The 19,945-nt window shown below is 44.3% G+C and overlaps 1 protein-coding gene across 2 annotated transcripts in view; it reads right to left on the reverse strand.

Annotated features, from left to right (window-relative positions):
* Window positions 1-16,128, reverse strand: part of pcdh7a (protocadherin 7a) — a 44,763-nt gene extending 28,635 nt beyond the window's left edge. The window contains exons 1-4 of one of the 2 annotated variants that reach the window (XM_072383315.1): window positions 15,639-16,128; window positions 13,531-15,293; window positions 10,829-12,005; window positions 5,070-5,843 (exon numbers count right to left, since the gene is read on the reverse strand). In XM_072383315.1, coding sequence (XP_072239416.1) covers window positions 5,070-5,843; window positions 10,829-12,005; window positions 13,531-14,957 — 3,378 coding nt within the window. In that variant the 5' untranslated portion in view covers window positions 14,958-15,293; window positions 15,639-16,128. Of the gene's footprint in view, window positions 1-5,069; window positions 5,844-10,828; window positions 12,006-13,530; window positions 15,508-15,638 lie in introns of both variants that reach the window. The other variant, XM_072383314.1, reaches the window with a different exon arrangement.
* Window positions 16,129-19,945: the final 3,817 nt, after the last annotated feature.

The following is a 19,945-nucleotide window of genomic DNA, read 5'->3' on the forward strand; positions in this document are numbered from 1 at the left end:
ACAATTGTCGGCTTTTGTGAACAAAAATTGCTTTGCTGAACTGTGGTCCTCTACAGAAATTCAGAAAACACCGGAGAATGAATCAAACGTGTGTTGGAGGTGACGCTTAAAGTGACATAATAACATGGCTCTGCTGTGGTTCTCTGGCTGTGGAAAAAACAAACCAGCTCTTAGCTAGAACCAGCTTAGGACTGGCTCTGGAACCGCTTTTGTCAACAAGGGGTAAAAGACTGCTTAGGAAAGCCTCTAGGAACAAAAAGCCTAAGGTGTTGATCCAGTTCCAACCTCCGCAGAACCCAACCTAATGAAGCATCTGCTGGATGAGCCAGAACACACCTTAATTATAAAGGCCAATCCTGCAATCCAAAGAACCCAGGGGATCCCAGTGCAAATCACCAGATGATACCCTAAGGTTCAGTGGTCATTACCGTACAGCTCTAAGCGGTGCTGGTGAAATGAGGGGAGCCTAAATGCTATCTGACAAGTGGTGTTAATGCTGTGGCTGATTGGTGCATACTCAACTAAATTACATGCAAAGGTACAAATTAAAAAGGAATGTAACTTGTGACCAGAAAAAAACGTAATGTGTAATGTTTGTGCCGTATGCCCACACTGCAGGGCTAAATGACAGGCAAGCTGAAGAGCCAATAAACAGTCGATTCATGAGACTACATATTTTCAAATCTTGGTTTGGTTGCCATAAACTGAACTAAGAGACATAGTTGCTTAGTTTGTTTTGTTTTTTCTTTAAAACTGAACCACTGGAACTGAATAGCTGAAGTGAAAGGCCCCTTCAGACACTGCAGATTTATATCCATATGATGCTGGTCAGGCGGAAAATCCATGTTTATAAACACGTGTTCCACCACTGCCACTTCTAAGAGAAACACACATCTGTCTCTGTTTGCCTGGAATGTCTGAGCCTTTCTTTATCTCCCCTCATCACTTATACCTCTGTCCCATTCTGCCTCACGTCATTCTGTGTGGCTCATGTTCCCTCTCTGATGTCCACTGACTCACTGCGGCCATGTCTCCTCCCCCTGCTCTTTGTCGCAGGGTCAGTAGATCACTTTTCAGTCTGGCTCAATGGGTGATCCCCGCTTTGGTTACCTCGTCCTTCTCACCTTCTGCTAACCCCTACCTACTCACCTCTTGAGCATATGGCTGGCTGGCTGCACAGCCTGAACTTGGCGCAGCTTTAATAAATACATCAGAGAGCTGGTATCATTATGACAGAGGTTGTGGGTCGGTTACAGCATGCATACGTAAGGAGGGAAAGAGGGACAGGAGTGTGTGTGTTTTCCTTTCTGGTTGACAGTGCCTTTATCTCTATGACCCCAAAGCCTGCCGCATGTTACCACAGGAGGTGCCCATGTGGACGCACTCATATGGCAGCCTGGGTGCGTGGAGGGGTGACTTCGAGTGACAGACGCTCATCATATTTAATCCTAGAGGGATTTTGTCTAAATGAAAAGCTGCTTTTCAATTTCATAATCCAGCAGCCCTAATCTCTCCGTCCGCACTCATCCACACAGTCCAATTAGATGAACAAGACTGGTCGGATGAGTCCTGTTTACCACTAACTGCATCTGTGAGTTGTTGGAGTCCAGCACTGACCTTCACTGAGTGTTGCAGAGCCACGCAGTGCGCTAAAAGCTGCCCTGTCAACCCACCTGTTTCCACTGCAGTCTTGGCCTTGTTAACGAGGCATTGATTGGACTTGGACTCGATATTTGTGAGTGTGTGTGGAAGTGGGGTGTGAGTGTGGTTTGATTCAGCCTTTGTGGCACCGTGATCTCACCTGCCCCCGCTGAGTGCAGAGAGAAAGTGCACACTACAGTAAAAGAAGTCGCACTAGTGAAAGCGCTGACTTTCATACATTCCCAGAGGTCAGCGTGTCGCAGGAAGATGCAAAGGGAGCAGTGGTGGGGCGTTTAGATTAATGGCCAGGCGTATGGCGACGAAAGCGGGAGACTGACAGAGAGGAAGAGAGAGTGAGTGTCAAAATAAGAGGTAAAAAAGAAAGAACAGGAAGGAGCAAAGAGCTCAATAAGATCACATTACGCAGTGTAATAAGAAAAAATGAACGGCAGAATAAAAAAAAAACAGGGAAACTGGAGCACAAATGTTAGATTTGGTGTTTGATTGAGGACAGCAGACAGGAAAACAATTTTGTGGTGTGTGCATTATGTGTGCGCTGGTACTTAGAGGATAGAATGAGGCCACTTTTTCCATATTGACTGCAGTGCCATGTGACTGCTGTGATCATTAATATGTCCTGATGCCAACGGGTATCCTGATGACCCACATCTCAGCGGTCCACTCTCACTCTTTGGCTGCCACCCAAACCAGGCCTCTCTCTATCTCATGCAGTTTACCAGCCCTTCCCTACTTAGATGCATGTTCTCTAACCTTTTTCCTTACACTTTCTCCATTAGAGCACAGTATTCAACCTTTATACATTTCAGGCCCTGACTGGGATGCGCTTCTGGTGTACGACTGAAGGCTGGTGCTGACTGTCTGGGCAAATCTGTAGACTTGTCCTCACCTGGCAAACTTATGTCAATTATACAAAATAATTTCAGGTTTCAGCCCTTTTTTTTCTTTCTAATCTTAAAATCATTCAAAACTATTCCGTCCATGTTTGTTCCATGTGTGTTTGTTAAATAACGCAAAAGAAGAAATTGTCAAATAACATTGTATTTTATGAAATGTTATTTTTGTGGCATAATAAAAAAACTATTCATCTAAGATTAAATTCCTCTGAAATATACAGTCATCTGTCATCTTTTACCGTAAAACGGACACTTTTAAAGATATAAATTTGTTCTGGTAAAAAAAAGGAATAGTTAGTATACCAAAAAACGTCCCAAGACTCATGCTGAGGAAATCATTACTTGAACAGGAAGTTCTCTGAATTTCATGTTCAAATGTTCACTGATGAGTATAAAGCAGTGAAATGTAATAAAATATATACAGATATCATATACAGTAGATTTCACCAGGAAAAAAAGAGAACATAGTTAATTTAAAGTGCTATTTAATGGTTGAGTTGAGAGAGAATGAGCTACCTTTATAAGCCATTTCAGTAACACTGTGCTCACTGATATACTAATATACTTTACTCAGTCTTTTATCATTCCACCTTTTCCTCCTGTTCATTTTTATGTTATTCAATCCTTTGATATAGATATCCTTCCCTCCACTTCAGTGAACAATTCAGATTCAATAACACCTGCAACATCATTCACCGAGCTGTCTTGTCATGTTCTCGCTATGCGATGCAATCTTCCACTTCATCCGTGATGAAGCCCAGTTTTCGTTACTTGCCTTTCTTTTTAAATGAACTTTTTTCTCTCCTGTTTGCAGTAGCCTCATTGGTCTGATGATGGGCTGACTTCAAATGAAGAGTTTTTAATGCTTTCACTGACCCAGTAAAGTAGCTTTGAAATTTAGAAGTTCTTCCCCCATCTCTTTTACTCAAGCTTTCTCCCCTCCTAACCTTTTAGAAATCTCTTCCACTCCTGATCTAATGCTATTCCAATTTCTGTTGGCGTCCCAATTCTTTCATTTGGCACATACGTGCCACCTATTACTCCCTGAGTCTATCTCTTGCTTGCACGCATGTATAAAATGCATATGCCTTAATATAATAAGCAGTCCCTCAAGCACAGTGACAGGAACCCACCAATTCCAACCTGCCCATGTCGCCAAACTGTTCAAATGAACAAAAACTGACGTGTAAGCGAACGCAGCGATGCGTGAGCACACACAGTCTTTGACACACACACACAGAGCTGTGGATTAAACTACTAGCTGTTGGATATTTTGGGGTGTGGAAGGAGGGGGCACACCCCCATTGCACCAAGGGAGTTAATTACCCCATGCGATCAATAATTCATTACGCTGTCAGTTTGTGTGTCTGCGGGACTCTCTATGTGTGCTGGCATGTTTTGAGAGCACATAAGCATGAACGCCAAACTCTCCCAGTAAGCACTTTCTTTCCCTGGGAATGGCAGATTAAGAGGATTGACTCCGTAATGGATTAACCTCTGGAGTTTGTGTGCGCATGCATATGTGTGCTTGCTCCTGCGTGTGGATGTTGAGCAGGATCAGAGAGCCCATGTATGAATTGATTAGCCTAAGAAGCTCCTCTCCTTCCCTTTTAATGACCACATCAGCATTTTTTTTCTCCCCCACAAGCTGGATAAATGTAGAGTTGTCTGTCAAGGAAATTAGACGCCGCCCCTTTAAGCAGGGTTAGCTGTCACTTGGATATCACTCTTGGGAGGACTCCCCATGGACAGCGGAGACCCTGCTGTGTCGGTAGGTCTACGATGATAGATGGAACCTGTGTCTCTGTGTCTCTTGTCTGTGTGGGTAGAGGGGGCCGAGTGACCGTCTCTATCCAGAATTTATTTGTCAGCTTTCAACTGCAGCTTCTTGAACGAACACCAAAGCCAGTATATCCATCATCTATGCAACTGATATTGTTTATGGAACAAATATACATGCTAAATGGAAGAAGGATAACAGCTTGACAAGAGAAACAGAGACACGAAATGACCAATTACCCTGCTGGAAGAAACTGTTCGCCCACTCCCTCTGTGTCTTTGCACCAACTGAACTCCTCAGGGGTTCACACAAATGGTCTCACACAGACATGCACATACACACTCATGCATGTATACACAAGTATGCCTTTACATATCATTCAGATACAGTATAGACTTGACTCATGTGCCCTGCAGTGTATCTTCCTAAACACTGGGCACCCACATACACACTTTTGACAGCGGGGTAAAGTCACACTGCTCAAACGCTTAGGATGGTGACACTGACACAAGCGTGCCTGCTCATACTTCGACAGCTATTTTGTGAAGATAAAATGGTGTGTAGACTTTGGCAACAGGGTGTGCAGGACGTATGTCAGTAGATGTGGGAGTAAGAGAAGATGAAGCCGTGGAGGAGTCACGAAGCGGAATAAGAGTCTTTAAGAGAGAATTAAGATGGCTGTAAACAAAGAGGGAACACGGTAAAAACAATATTGAGGTTTCCAGAACTCTTACCTGTTTGCTGTACTTGTTCCCAGTCTGGCAGCCATACTCTGAGCACTGGTCAGAACCAAGGGACATGGCATCTGCGTTGCCACTACCCCCGCTACTGCTGCTGCTGGAGCCGGCGCTACCCACACATCCACCGCTGCCCACAAAGGTGTTGGAGGGAGGCAGCTCCTGGACCGCCTGGTGCTTCTTCCCCTCGGCCGGGGGTGAGTGGGGCTGTAGACTCACTGCAGGGAGAGGTGAGCTTGATTTGTAGTGCCTGGCCAGATCTGGGCTTGACTGGTGTCTCCTGCCACCACCCATGCGTGGGCTGCCAGGGTCACCATCCACAGCGCAGTAACGGGCTGCCAGGCGCTCACTAGCACTGCTTAAATCCTCCTCATCGTCATCATTGGCATGGCGACGCAGGCCATTGACAGTGACAATACCACTGTAAAGCGATCTGTCTGACTTCCCTCCTCCTGCCGCACCGCCACCACCGCGTTTGTCCCGTCGAGGTTTACGTCCACGGTCGGATCCTCCGCCTCTGGCGGCCTGTGGCTGAGCCCCCGAAGGACTGAAGAAGTCTTCCTCTGGCTCCTTTTTACCGGCCTCATAACCATTCTTGCCCTGAGCACCGCACTGCCTTGCTGTGACCACGAGAAGAATAACTAGGATGACCGCCGCAGCGCCCGCTAGGACACCGATGGCCACACTGAGGCGCTGTTTTCCCAAAGCACGCTCACTGTCTGGGTCCCCTGCAATGTCCAGTGACAGCGGAGCCATTAGACTTCGGGCCACCTGGGATGGAAGAGAAAAAGGAGAAGGATAAGGGAGAAATAAATTGCAGAGTAAAACAAGAAAAAGGAAGAAAAACAAAGAAACTGTCAATGAGAAAAGTGTCCAGTTGGCTCCTTTAAAAGATGACACAGTGGGTGTGAGCCACAGAGAAACATAAAACAGCATCTTCATCTTAACTGAACACACCATACTATTTAGAGTGGGAGCTTCTCTGTTATTCCCAGGCAAATAGAGTGCCACTAAATACATAATTTCTCTTGCCTCCCAGTTGCAGCATTTCAAGTTGTGCCTGTAATTCTTCACTTATGATCTCGCATCATCTCCAGCATTACGAGAAATTCCTTGGATTAGGCTGTTTAAAGCTGATTAACAGAAAAAAAGAAAACTTTAAACATCGAGGACAGGACCAGATAGAGGATGGAAAAACAGTCAATAACTGTGAAAATAAAGGCATGAGTGACTATGACTGCACATCCAGACAAGAGCTCATCAATGGACAATATCTCTATTGTAAATGATAGTGTAGGCGTGAGAAGGATTTGCTATCATAGTTTTTGCACTCAAAATTGAACAGATAGACAAAGAGAAGGTTACTCAAAATATGTGCGCTCTAAGCAGGCATTTTTAGAACCATTCTCATTTTGCCTCTTCAGGGTCCCGAGGCATAATCATTTCTTTGTTGTGGAGCAAATCCATGCAAATTCATTTCAATATCTATACTTGAAAATGTTTTGTATTAGGGTTTGAGATAGAAGCAGCACCGATCTTCCATTCTGAACACATATATGGGGCCGAGAGCATTCATACAAACACACACACTGAACTCGAACACTAATAGGAGGATCATTATGAGAAAGTAGGTTATGCTTGAACACAAGCAAAGCCATTACGAGTTAAAGTGCGTTTCTGTATGGGAGCCAACAAAGCTGTGGAATTCGAGTCTGTGGTTCCCAGTTGGTAACTTTGTTAGGGAGAATCATTACACAGACGCAACTTGAACTCAGACAGCCACACTGCTGTATTTTAATGCACCTATACAAGTCCAGACCAAGTAGAAGCCATCTGTTAGTAAGACAACTCATTCTGCAGCCTTCATCTTGTCTTTGGTCTGGCAGGGGTGGAAAAGACAGACTAATCATCTAATTCGTGCTGCAGTTGTTGGTAATAAGGCTTGCAAGAGTATATGAGAGAGAGAATGAGCTCTCTTGCTTTGAAATAGTTTGGTGCAATATTGTACAAACTGCAGTGTGGGTAAGAACAACAGAATTGTCTCATACAATTGCACTGTGTAACATGCTTATTATGTTATATTTACTCATATAAAGCGTCATTATTCACTCTCTACTCTGGTTTCCCTTGAGCTAAGAGTGACACTGCTATGTTTCATTGTTTCATCACCATCTATCTCTGGGTTAAGTTTAATTGTTTATCAGTGAGTTGTAGTCCATTGTTCTGCTTTCACTGCAGAGGGCTTCTCTGCCAGGCTCCACTCTCCTGTCAGCCCCAGAGCTTCTCTTTTGCTTGCAGTATTCATTTCCATTCTCATTCAGCTGGGCATCTTTGGCCTAGTGATATCCTGCACTGCCTCCATACTGTGTGCCCAAAACAAAGCAATAAAAGCAATCATGTGTCTTTGTGACAGTCCACTAACAAAGTACCAAACTTTCGGGAAAGTTTCAGTTTTTGGCCATAACCTTGTTGGTGCAACCAGGACACTGGTTTATTCCTTGAGTTAGTTGCCTTCTTTATGCTCCATGGGCCCTTAAAAGTGTTCAGCAGTATAAGCAGCCACCTCTGGTGTTGCATTTGAGCACATCCCTCTGACGCATCCCAAACTCCCAGAGGATTCTTTCATTCTGCTGCATGTGGCTTGTTTTAGTTAGACTTAGCATAGCTGTCTATCTCCTCCACTCTCCTAGGATTAAGTTATCAGCATGTCACTGCAGATACCCGTGATGTGACCGAGACGGGGAGCTCTCCCCTGACCAGACTTCTGACCCTAGCTCACAATGTACCAGATCTTTACTGTAGCTCTGAGCAAGTATGACTCACCATAAAATTAGACAGCTGCAATTTTGTGATTGTTGGCTTTTATTTTCAAATATGAAAGGTAAACCACCTGGACTTATTCAAAAACATTAAAAAGAAAATCTCAAGATCAGGGCTTTGAGTACGAGATGAAATACAAATAAAAATGTTCAAGCATTACCACAAAAGACTTCACCAGCTTATAGGTCTCCCAAATAACAGCAATGACACACATTTAAAATGCTGCTTCCCTCTTCCTCGAGCTTAAAATCTAGCGCATAATATTACAGATAATTACCGAACATGTGGTTCACCCAGTACTGTTGGAGAGAAAAGACTGGAGTCATTTTCTGCTGCGGTGTCGCAGCAGTAGCAGCCGTTTTCGTTCCCTAATTGCATCTGGCACCCATCCGCCACTCGCTCTGACTTCATTATGAGATGGAGGTCTTCTCTCTTAAATGACTTCTACTCAATTACTCCACCAAGTTCCTTCCTACAATCAAACTAAACCGTGTGTATTGTTATCAATGACAGCTTTTATACCAGTTTAGACGTATTACATGCTATTGTTTGATTCAATAGTCGCGGTCGCTTAGGCCCACTGCAGATCATTTCAGCTACTGATTCACAGCTTACCAAGTGTTCTGTTCTAACCCTCATCTGCTTGATTTTTTTGTTTTTGTATTTTTTCATATCCATGAGGCGTTCTTCTCACTGGTCAATGGTCAAATCCAACAATTTCTATCTGTACTGGATTGTTTGTCTTTGATAAACAACAGTGCCTAGTTATCTCGACATAAGGTGATCCCCTCCCAGCTTGTGATTATACGCTACCCCCCCCCCCTCTTGTTCAAAGGCAACATTTAGCTTTAAGTGTCATTCAAGACAAGGATAGAGACTACTCAGAGGACCCACCAAGCTGTTTTTTTTTCTGTTCTTGCTATGAGACTGTCATGTGACAGAGTATACGCAAAGTGTCACATGAAATAATAGCATGCAGACTAAGCAGTATGGTGTTAAAGTGATGAATTTGCATTGCAAGTGTCTTTTTGGACATCACAGTCTTTGTCATCATGGGGCAACCTTCAGGGAAGAAAAATGAAGTCAGCACTTAAGAGGCTAAATTTGCAGTTGCTCAGCCACTTGATGCTCAGAAGGGGTGTCAATCCTCAATCTAACAGCATGATAAAATGCCCACCAGCCTTGTACAAAAAAACCCAACATCTTTGGGCTCTATAGCTAATTCCCCAATCATGTCTGGAGAATGAATTTAATGCTTGTATTTCACGTTTTACACAGGTTAGACAGAGTGCCACGAGGACTTATTTCTTGTTCTTTCTAAAATGCAATGATCCTTTCATCGTATTTAAGAAAGCCATCAGCGGTTTGCCACATCTCTGGAGATGTGTGCCTCTTATTTGTCTAAGTGCTCTTTTCCTCTTAAATGTCTCAGAGCTTCAGGGTTAAATTTTCTGCCTCATGTTACAAGCACAGACCTGACAGTTGAGGAGCTTTTACTCAGACAAAATATAAGAATGTGTCCAATACCAGGTTGCAAGCAAGGTTTGAAACCACAAGCGGTTAGTCTCATAACAATCACTGGAACCACAAGGCCACTGAGACGTTTTTTTAACTCTCAAGTCAATAAGAATTCATTTAAGTTTGAAGTTTTTTGGAATTATTAACTGCCATAGTTTAAAGCATCATTGAACATTTTTTAACCCTAATAGAAAGTACCTTCCGTTAGAGGGAAGGCAGAAAGGAAAGAAGCATTTCCACCCGCAAAGCATAAGCTAATTTTGACCACTTATTGTTCTAGTTATTTATGGTATCTCAGTAATGTCTGAGTCTAGTCAATTACCTCTGCACACTGGATCTTTCAAGCCAGCTCTAATCTTGCTGTGAAGTCCTCTGTTCCAGGACTCCACGAAGATTTATTCAGTAATTGCACATCTGTATTTTACATTCTCCCTGTTCCCCAACTAATTATTACTCACTAAGAGGTTAGAGTGTTTTTTGTGACCTTCCTCCAAACACTGGCTACTAACCCCTTAAACCTCATCAATATGCAGGCATTTTGTAAAGAGCCACTACAGAGTTGAAACTCCTATTCAGATGTTCAAACATACTTCAACCTACTCTGTATTACAAAACCAAAACTGGGACGGGCTCGTCTCTCTCCCCCGTGCTTCTCCAAAAGATTTACCCCTAATGCTCTCTCTGTAGCTCTCTCTTTCTGGCACAAATACACAAACACACATATACACGTAACCACACCTAATGCTCTCATCTCTCAGTTCAATGTACCATAAACGAGGAACCACTTCAGTAATAACGGTTATTTCAAGCACACAGTCATTGCAGCAATGCTTGCTGGACAAAGAACACGCTCCAGTACAATCTAAACTACAAAGAAGCTGGCACTGCCAATAGAAACAGTGTTCTTTATGTGGAACAAATAAAGACACAATTATTTCCCCAAGAACAACAGAGAACTGCAACAAAATGTGGGCCGTAAAAATCACGCATTTGTGTCACGCTTTCGAGAAAAACCATGATTTTGTATCATTTTAATCTCCCCATTAAACAGCCACAGTCATTGCTACCCTGCTCAGCTGTGATGTGTTATCAGTGTGGACACTGTATGAATAGATAAGAGAACAGTTTCATCACTGTCATTGCTAGTTTCCATTGCCAATTGTGTGGCTCAACAGGTCTGCACACACAGGCAGCGGATTGTATATTCACAACATGTAATAGTAAGATATCATTTATTAGATGCCGCCATAAAACTTCCTCATACGCTTAGTTATGTCATGCCGACTTTTTTTTGTATTATAATATTTTCTTAAGTATCATGCATATATACAAAAGTAAGGCATTATTTGCTCTGTGTGAATGTCCAGCGGAATGTCTACTGGATGTTAGAATAATGCATATTAATGCATAAAAATTACCTGTGCATCCACTAGGGTGGCATTGGCCAAGCTCTCATTAATGAAGACGTGAACCAGCGCTGTGGCACAGAGAGAGGGTATGCCACTGTCATTGACTCGAACTACCAGGCGATGTAAACCTCTGTGGCGCCGCTCCAAAGGCTCCGCCAGGGTGATCACTCCATTGGTGTGGCCGATCTCAAACAGTCTGAATGGATTTCCCCCCACTAGAGTATAGCGAAGATCAGCATTCGGGCCTGTGTCTGAGTCTATGGCCGTTACGGTCCTGACGATGGTGCGGGCACTACTGGCAGGTGGAAGGAGGGTATAGGATTCATTGGCTGGGGATGTGATTGAAGGGGCGTTGTCATTTTCGTCCGTCACAAAAAGCGAGACCGTGGCGGTGGCAGTTTTGCGGGGCTCCCCTCCATCCACAGCTCGGACACGGAAGGTGTAGGTGGAGAGTTTCTCACGGTCAAACGATGCAGAGGAGAAGATTGTTCCGGTGTTGTTCTCAATGGAGAAGACCTCTTCTTGCTCTTTCTCACCATCCTCTCCCTCCACCTTCTCACCTGTCACCTTTACATCAACTCCATCCATCTCTACAAACAGGCTAAGCTCTGCATTGTCTCCTTCGTCAGCATCTGTCACGGTGACCATGCCAACTGGACTGTTGGCGAGCAGGTTCTCCTTGACATAGAATGTGAAGATTTCTTGAACAAACTTTGGTGCATTATCATTGCGGTCAGTCACCTGAACAACAACCGTCGCAGAACCTTGCAAAGAGGGGGTACCTTTGTCCTTTGCAATAACTTGAAGTTCATATCTCTCTCGCTGCTCACGGTCCAGAACCCCAGTGGCACGGATATCTCCATTGTCTGTGTCTATGTAAAAAGGTCCATTAGAAGCAGGATCGAGGGAGTAAGCCATTTCAGCATTCTTGCCACTGTCTGCATCAGTGGCTACAACAGTGACCACCCGTTCACCAGGCGAGTTGTTCTCAGCAAAGTGGACCTCCACAACACTCTGGGCAAAGGTCGGGGCATGGTCGTTGATGTCTACGACTCGCACCATCAATGAGCTGTTACTGGATAGGCTGGGACTGCCAGAATCTACTGCCACGATTGTTACACTGTACTCTTTTGTGGCCTCGAAGTCCAGCAAGGCAGAAGTATGTAAGAAGTACTTTTTCTTGTTCCTGTGGAAATAATTGAAATAAAAACACTTTATGAACACAGAAGCCATCTTTCGTGGAAATGACAGTGATCTTGTCTGCAAATATAATCAACGACTTTTGAAAGCTGTCATCGGGTTGGTGTTGTGTGTGTGTGTGTGTACTATTGTTCTATTATATGAAAGCCAGTTGATGTAAAAGGAATAGTGAAAAACTTCAATTTTACAAACCCAAAGTCTTACTTTCTACTACCAACAGACAAAAGCCTAAACATATACAGATTAAAAAAGAAATCGCACAGTGTTTGAAAAGCTGAGACCAAAGAATGATGAGTTTGAAATTGTGCCATTGCTTGTTAATTGACCGCAACGCTTAATAAATTGCCAAACTAGTGAGGCAATTTCTTTGCTGTCAATCAACTATCGGATTAATGAGTGAATAATTTTAGCCCTAATGTGCTTTACTTTAATACACATTACATTTTAAAAGATCTTCATGCATGACTGCAGTGATCTGCAGAGACAATACAAGTGTGAAAACTGTGATTGTGACATTTTAATAAATTAACTTATTGATTCGCTAAAGCCCTCTCATGATTATTTCTTCAACGGATTTCTTTAGCCAAGGAGAGCCTTACATTCAGAATAACAACCAGTATCACTGTAAAGGTCATACAGTATATAATGGCAGTAATATCCTAAAAGGGCCTTGACTTGTATCCCAACTCCATTTATTGAATAGCTTCAGGCAGTGTTCTACAAATGACTGAAGAGCACTGACATTTGTAGTCTGTGCTGCTGAAATCATATCAAAAAAGCATAAACCCCTTCACACAAATGAAAATGTATACTCAAAGTTTACAGATTGTTTGACAGCCTAACAGCCCTGTGGCCTTAGTGGGTGAGTGACACTACTTGAACCGAACTTAAATTTAATTTAATTTCCACGCAACAACCCTTGAGGCACTTTTCTCTAAATTCTTTGTGTAAGAGACATTTTAAAAATGCCCAGGTGGCTACTGCTTGCTGTAGGAGCGGCTGTCAAGAGGACACATGGGGTTATTAGGTATGGTATGCATATATAACACATAGTGTTTACCTATGAAGCATGCCAACAATTTGCAAAAATGCGTTTGCGGCACACATTTGGGTTGATACCAAAGGAAGAGTCAGGGACTCGTTTGTTGGCAACTTTAAATCCAGTCCTAAATAACAAAAATTCCATTATTATCTGCTTGATAACTATTTTCTAGTTAACACTGTGTACACCCTCAGGCAAGAAAGTGCCTCGCATTTAACTTTTATTCATATTGTAACATGACTTCAGAATTACCCTAAGACTGCGTACTGTTATAAGTCTCCTTAAGAAAAAACAGACAAGAGTTCTGTGACACAGACTGTGTATCAGATACAGGTTCATTAATATGCTATCTGACACTGTGCCCAAGTGATGCATTATCTATTTTACAACCCTTGCATTTGAAATATGATCCTGACTCTGCATTATACAGTGTTACGTACTTTGAGTGCTTAGATTTGTTTTTTCTTACCGGTCAAAAGCTTCATCTGCAGGTAGGGGTGGAAGTGCTGTTTCACCAGCTGGCTTCAGGGTGAATGGAACATCTCCTACAACTGTACAAGTCACAGCCCCATTCTCTCCCTGGTCTCGGTCTGACACCTGTACCAAGGCGACTGGTGTGTCCACCAGAACATTCTCTGGTACAAGTGCTGCTCCATCTCGTACGAGGATTCGTCCAATTTTTCTGATCTCTACAACTGGGACGTTGTCGTTCTCATCCCGGACAGCCAGAACTACTGTGGCGCGGTCAGTGCGGGGAGGCTGACCCCGGTCCCTGGCCATTACTGTGAACCTCAGTTGTGCCACTTCCTCTCTATCAATCCTGTGAAGAACGCTCAACCACCCAGTGGCCTCATCGAGCCGCAGGAGACGCCTGACGGATTCAGTGGCGGCTCCAAAGACATACTCCACCTGCCCGTTGACTCCAATATCACGGTCTGAAGCTCGCACCTGAAGTACAGGTGTACCTGGAGGAGCATTTTCTGTCATCTCGGCTTCATATGTAGACCTCTCAAATTGTGGACTATTGTCATTCACATCAGTGATAGAAACACGGAGTACAGCTTGGGAGGAACGTGATGGGTTTCCTCCATCTCGAACCCTGAGGACGAGCTCATAAGAGTCTTTTTGTTCACGATCCAGTGTGCCTTTGACAATAAGCTGTGGCTGTTTTTCACCATCTGGTATATCTGCTACTTGCAGTTCAAACACACTGCTCCTGGCTCCTGCTCCATTATCTCCACTTCTACCCCTCCGGTCAAGTCCATCCACTCTGGCAATGGGGCTTCCTCCCGCTGTGCGTCTTGTTGAACTTGACCCAGCTCCATTATCTTGGATGAGCTCATATCGGTCAATGCCATTTCGCCCAAAATCCCTGTCGGTTGCTGTGGGGAGCAGATACAGGGTCCCTATTGGGCGATTCTCCTCAACTGAGAGCTGCAGAACAGGTGAGGGGAAGGCAGGTGTGTTGTCATTGATGTCTGTTATGACAACGCGGCCTTCAAACAGGTCCACCCAACTCTGCAGTGGCCCGATCACTGACACTTCAAAGTCCAAGAAACACTCGTTTTCATCAAATATCATCTGGCACTGCGGGAGCTTCTCTCTGTCGATGCGCCGTAGGCCTGTTGTCAGCTCACCTGTCACATTGTCAATCTTGAAGTACTCTGAGCCACTCTCCAGGGCGAAGGTGACATCCCCGCTGCCTGTACCTGCCGTGAGGCCCAGGTCCACGGCTACATTGCCGATCTTTACGTCAGGTTGGCCCTCCTCCGCCACACGGTACCGGAGAGCTGAGTCTGCACCCGGTAGCTGAGTCAGCAGCTGCAGCAGCAGCAATATCACCACGAGGCTGGGAGCCTGCGCCGCGGAGGAGTGCACTGCGCCAAGCCTCTGCATGGCTCTTTCTTCAACTCGCCTCTCCCTTTATAGCTCTGTCTGCCTCTCAGCTGGGGCTTCGTCTCTACCTTGTCGGTGTTTTGTGGACTGATTTACCTCACGGCGTGGGTGTTTGATTTATCCTTGCGTTGCCTTTCCTCTGCTGCTGTCTGCGGACAGCAGCCTGAGGTCCGGAGAAAAGCTTCTGCGCTCAGTGTAGTTCACTTGAGCGGCGCAGGATCCTCTTTTTTATCCTCCTCCTACACTCAATGGTGTGCTTTCAACTTTTATAAAAATAACTCTGCAGTCTTGCTGGGCTCTTCAAGCCTCGGAGATATAAGAAAGAAATCCATCCCGCTGCGGAAAAAAAGAAACGAATTCATCAGCTTTTGATTAATCCACTTTACTCTTCTTCCCTCAATTCCCTCCCCATATAACGGAGAGCTATCCCGTTGTCACAGGAGGACACTTGTCAGTTCATAATGCCTTTTGTAAGTTCTTCTTATTCCAGTCACATTTGGGACAGCGGCTTTTCTCGCCTTTTTCAGTTAGAAACTGCAATGCAGCACCACTACACAAAAGAAAAGAGGGGGGGAAACACTGCTCAGTTCTTCGGACGCCGGGAAAAAATTAGCTCACATCTCCAAAGTAGAATAAAAATCAGTTTGAGGGAGGGAAGCTCCAACTGGACCTTTTTCTTACCTTCCAATCAAGCTGCGTTCCCCTTCTTTTTCCCGCAGTGAAGCAACGTGCCAAGCAGTCAGATTCCTTAACGCAAGTTATGAGGAGACAAGAGTGCCTTTCAGAGCGAGTTTCTCGGCATGTGTTTCCTCATGAAAACAGAATATAAGAGCCTCTCTTGGTGGGCTTAACTGGGTATCCCGTCATCAGTTTAGAGTAATCCTCTGCACTCCGTGCTCGGGATGGATGTATTGTTGATGGACTGAGAGTAGATGCGGCTTTTTTTCCAAGAGTCCCGCATTCTCTCTCTCTCTCTCTCTTTCTCTCTCTCTCTCTCTCTCTCTCACACACTCCAGCTATTGCGCCTCCTCCTCTTCCTCCTCTGGCTTTTTTCCCCCTCTCACCTGCACTGCTCGGGACCGCTGCTGCCTCCGGTCTCCAGCGATGCTGCAGTCTCTCTCTCAGTCTCTCTCTCTCCTCGCTGCTGCAACATTTTCCCCGGCCACGTAACTCGATCACTGAGCTGTAACAGGAGAGGCAGCAGAGGCGGTGTTGGGTCGCTGTGAGTGTAGCCTGTGTCGGTTACCGGGGACAGACCTCAACCCCCTCCTGTCATATAGGAAGATTAAATGGCTCGCTGTCCCAGCTCCTGACAGCTCCTGGTGGGAAAATATCTTTATTCAGATATTCATAGAAAGGACAAAGAGAGACGGGGAGAAAAGAGCGCTCTGTCTCTAATGCAAGTCAGCCTCGTGCTCAGTTATATTTTTGCTGGTGCAGCTCTTTTGTTGGGTGAAGCTAGAGATAGTTTGGTTCATTCTCTAGCAAGAAAAAAAGAAAAAAGAAAGAAAACTGATATCGTCCACACTTTGCCTTTTTTTCTAAACATTTATATCCTGTAATGTAGGCTGGTGGTAATAGGACATCAATAATAATAATAATAGTAATAGAGAAAAGAACAGTACTGAAAGGAACAAAGACAATCACGCTGGAAAAAAAATACTTCAATAGGCTACAACTTTTTTGTGATCTACAATACTATTCTATGTCAAATTTGTATTCACATTCGAAAGTGATTTTGTTATTTCTTTGTAATTGGCAGTAGTACCCACTTACAGACTGTAACGCTGCTGAGAGGATTTTGTTCCTCAAAGGACCGACCTGCTCGGCGAGGAGCGCAATGCAGCATCGGTGTGCTGTTATTGAACACTACCTTTCCACGCCGGCGCTTTTTTAAATCCGCCTCTGCGTATCTCATTTTCAAGCAAGTCAGGTCGCCGTAGGAACTGCCAACCAGGCTGCAAGACAAGAAAGGGAGCGGGGAGTCCCCCTCACCCTCTCCCCCGCATCACCCCCCCACACCAACATATTGGTATTGACGGAGAGCGCTCTATGCGCCCGGCCATTAGTGAACAGTTTATGGTTGGCGGAGAGTAGAGAAGGGCTGGCAAACTGCAGACTGAGGAGACACGTTTTTTTTGTGTGTTTCTCTCGCTACTTTACATCTCGTGCACTCTTTGTCCATTCCACCGTTTCTCAGCCCCAGCAGAAGGCGCGGCCTTTAAAACAGCGTTTAGGTGTTAAAAGTAGCCCACATGACATTTCAGAGGCAGCTGCACGCGCGTATCTCCAAGCGCACGCCCTCTGTTGTTCGACCGGCTCGCGCTTTTATTTTCCTCGAAATCTACCGCAGGACTCGACAGATGTTTGACAGACGTGTGTGTTATTTGCATGTTTGTAAAAGAGAGGAGAGAAAAAATGTAGGGAAAATGACAGAGATAGAGAGAATATGTATACATTGTGTATACCTGCTGAACGAACTGATGTTTAAAGTCTCACTCTGGCAGTTGTACCCTCACCTGTACCCCTCAAAATGGCACACTGAAAAGTTTTTGCCAAGAAACCTCAAATGGCCAAAACGTGGCTTGGAATATAAGTGTCACTTTTTCCTCCCCCAGTGAATATGCTAATTTCGCCCCACCCATGTCTCCGCCTGCCAGCAGATGACACTGCCTTCCCTGTTTGCTCTGACTCGGTTTACGCCATGCTTTGTTTAGCACTGATAATATTGGAATAATGTTGTAAATGTTTGAATCAGAATGTGATTCTCAAGAAGAGGAAGCTGAATTAAACAAGGTCACATATCTATCCCTGCTCTGTTCGCTTCCAGCTTGCCTGGCCTGGACGCCAGCTCTTGGCTAGTATCCCTTGTCGCTCTTGCAACTCGAAGATCGTAGCCAACAGTCACATCTTCCAGCTTGGGCTTGTCTCATCCATCTTGCATACACTGGTTTCTAATTTAATCAATTCCTCGCAGTGTTTGTAAAAAGCCATTCCCAGCACTTTTTTAGTATTAGTACATTCAAGCTGTGAATTCCAGGTGGTACCATGATAGGTGGTGCCCCCTGTGCAACAAGTCCAGTCGTGAAATTTCCTCCACAGTCAACTGTCAGTGGTATTACAACAAAGAGGAAGCGATTGGGAACGACGCAACTCAGCTAAAAAGTGGTAGGCCCCGTAAAATGACAGAATGCTGAGGAGCATAGTGCACAGAGCTCACCAACTTTCTGCAGAGTCAACTGTTACAGACCTCTAAACTTCCTTTAGATGAGCTCAAGAACAGTGGACAGAGAGCTTTGTGTAATGGGTTTCCATGCATCCAAGCCACACATCACCAAGTGCAAAGCAAAGTGTTGGACGCAGTGGTGTAAAGCACGCCGCCACTGGACTCTGGAGCAGTGGAGACACAATCTCTGGAGTGATAAATCACGCTTCTCCATCTGGCCATCTGATGGGCGAGTCTGGGTTTCGCTGTTGCCAGAAGGACAGCACTTGTCTGACTGCACTGTGCCAAGTGTAAAGTTTGGTGGAGAGGGGATTATGGTGCGGGGTCGTTTTTCAGGAGCTGGGCTTGGTCCCTTAGTTCCAGTGAAAGGAAACTCTGAATGCTTCAGCATATCAAGAGATTTTTTGACAATTTAATGCTCCCAACTTTGTGGAAACAGTTTGGGGATGGCGTCATCAAGGTCCATGCTCACACTCATATGGATGTTTGTTCCAACATGACTGCACACCAGTGCACAAAGCAAGGTACATAAAGACGGATGACTGAGTTTGATGTGGACGAACCTGACTGTCCTGCACAGAGTCCTGACCTCAACCTGATAGAAAACCTTTGGGATGAATTAGAGCAGAGACTGTGAGGCAGGCCTTCTCGTCCAACATCAGTGTCTGACCTCACAAATGCGGTTCTGGAAGAATGGTCAAAAATTCCCATAAACACACTCCTAAACCTTGTGGAAAGCTTGCCCAGAAGAGTTGAAGCTGTTATAGCTGCAAAGGGTGGGCCAACGTCATATTAAACCCTATAGATTAAGAATGGGATGTCACTTCAGTTCATGTATGTGTAATGGCAAATGAGCAAATACTTTTGGCAATATAGTGTTTGTGACACACCGGAAAAAAAACAACCTTGTTTTAACCAGATTAAAACTTTATATTTAGCAGATGGAGGCCTTTAAAGGGACTTTGGAATTTGGTGCAAAGGATTTTGAGTGTGAAACACTTACTTTCTCAAATACAGGCAAATTATTTGGCAACAGTTTGTACCATTTTTATACAAATTTCTTAATGTAATGGAAAATACAAAACTTAGGTACCAAGGGACATTTCAAAATATTATGGAGCAAACTCTTAACCAGGTGAATCTAACAGATTGAAGTAAAGTGTCGACACATTGGATATGCTCTGAAATTTGTTCACCTTTGCTCTAGTAGGCTAATGGTTGCATGAATTAGTCAGGTTCTGGGTGTGTAGATAGTGACCACTTGGTGCTGAGAGGTAGCACATTTACCACAAAGTATACACACAAGCCACAAAGATCTGGAGATGGACAATATACAGACCTAAATCCAACAGTTCGGATTGGTGTTTAGGCTTATTTCGGAGCTTCATTCACATCAACATTATCTGGAATTATCTGGGAAATCACTGAGGAGCGGCTATGCCTGAAGGAAATACACCCAAAGGCCTTCTGGGACAGCCATCGGATATCCAAATAAAGGAAAACGGATATCCGGGTTAAGGTTTGCTTTTCTGTGTTCCAGTAACAAATACATTTTTCATTGTTTTATAAAAAGCTAAATCAATGTCAGACGTTGTCAGTGGTTTTGAGATTATGTTTCTATCAATCTTTTTTGTATCTTCTGTTCTCCAAGAGAATGCGATTTGTTGAAATGGCCCTAAAAATGAAGAGCAAATTTAAAGATTCCAGTACCATTATATGCCAAAGCCTTGCACATTGTTTCACAGATATCTGTTCAAAGAGA

Source organism: Leuresthes tenuis, unplaced genomic scaffold (assembly GCF_036924035.1).
Source record: "Leuresthes tenuis unplaced genomic scaffold, fLeuTen1.0.hap1 SCAF_4, whole genome shotgun sequence".
NCBI lineage: Eukaryota > Metazoa > Chordata > Actinopteri > Atheriniformes > Atherinopsidae > Leuresthes > Leuresthes tenuis.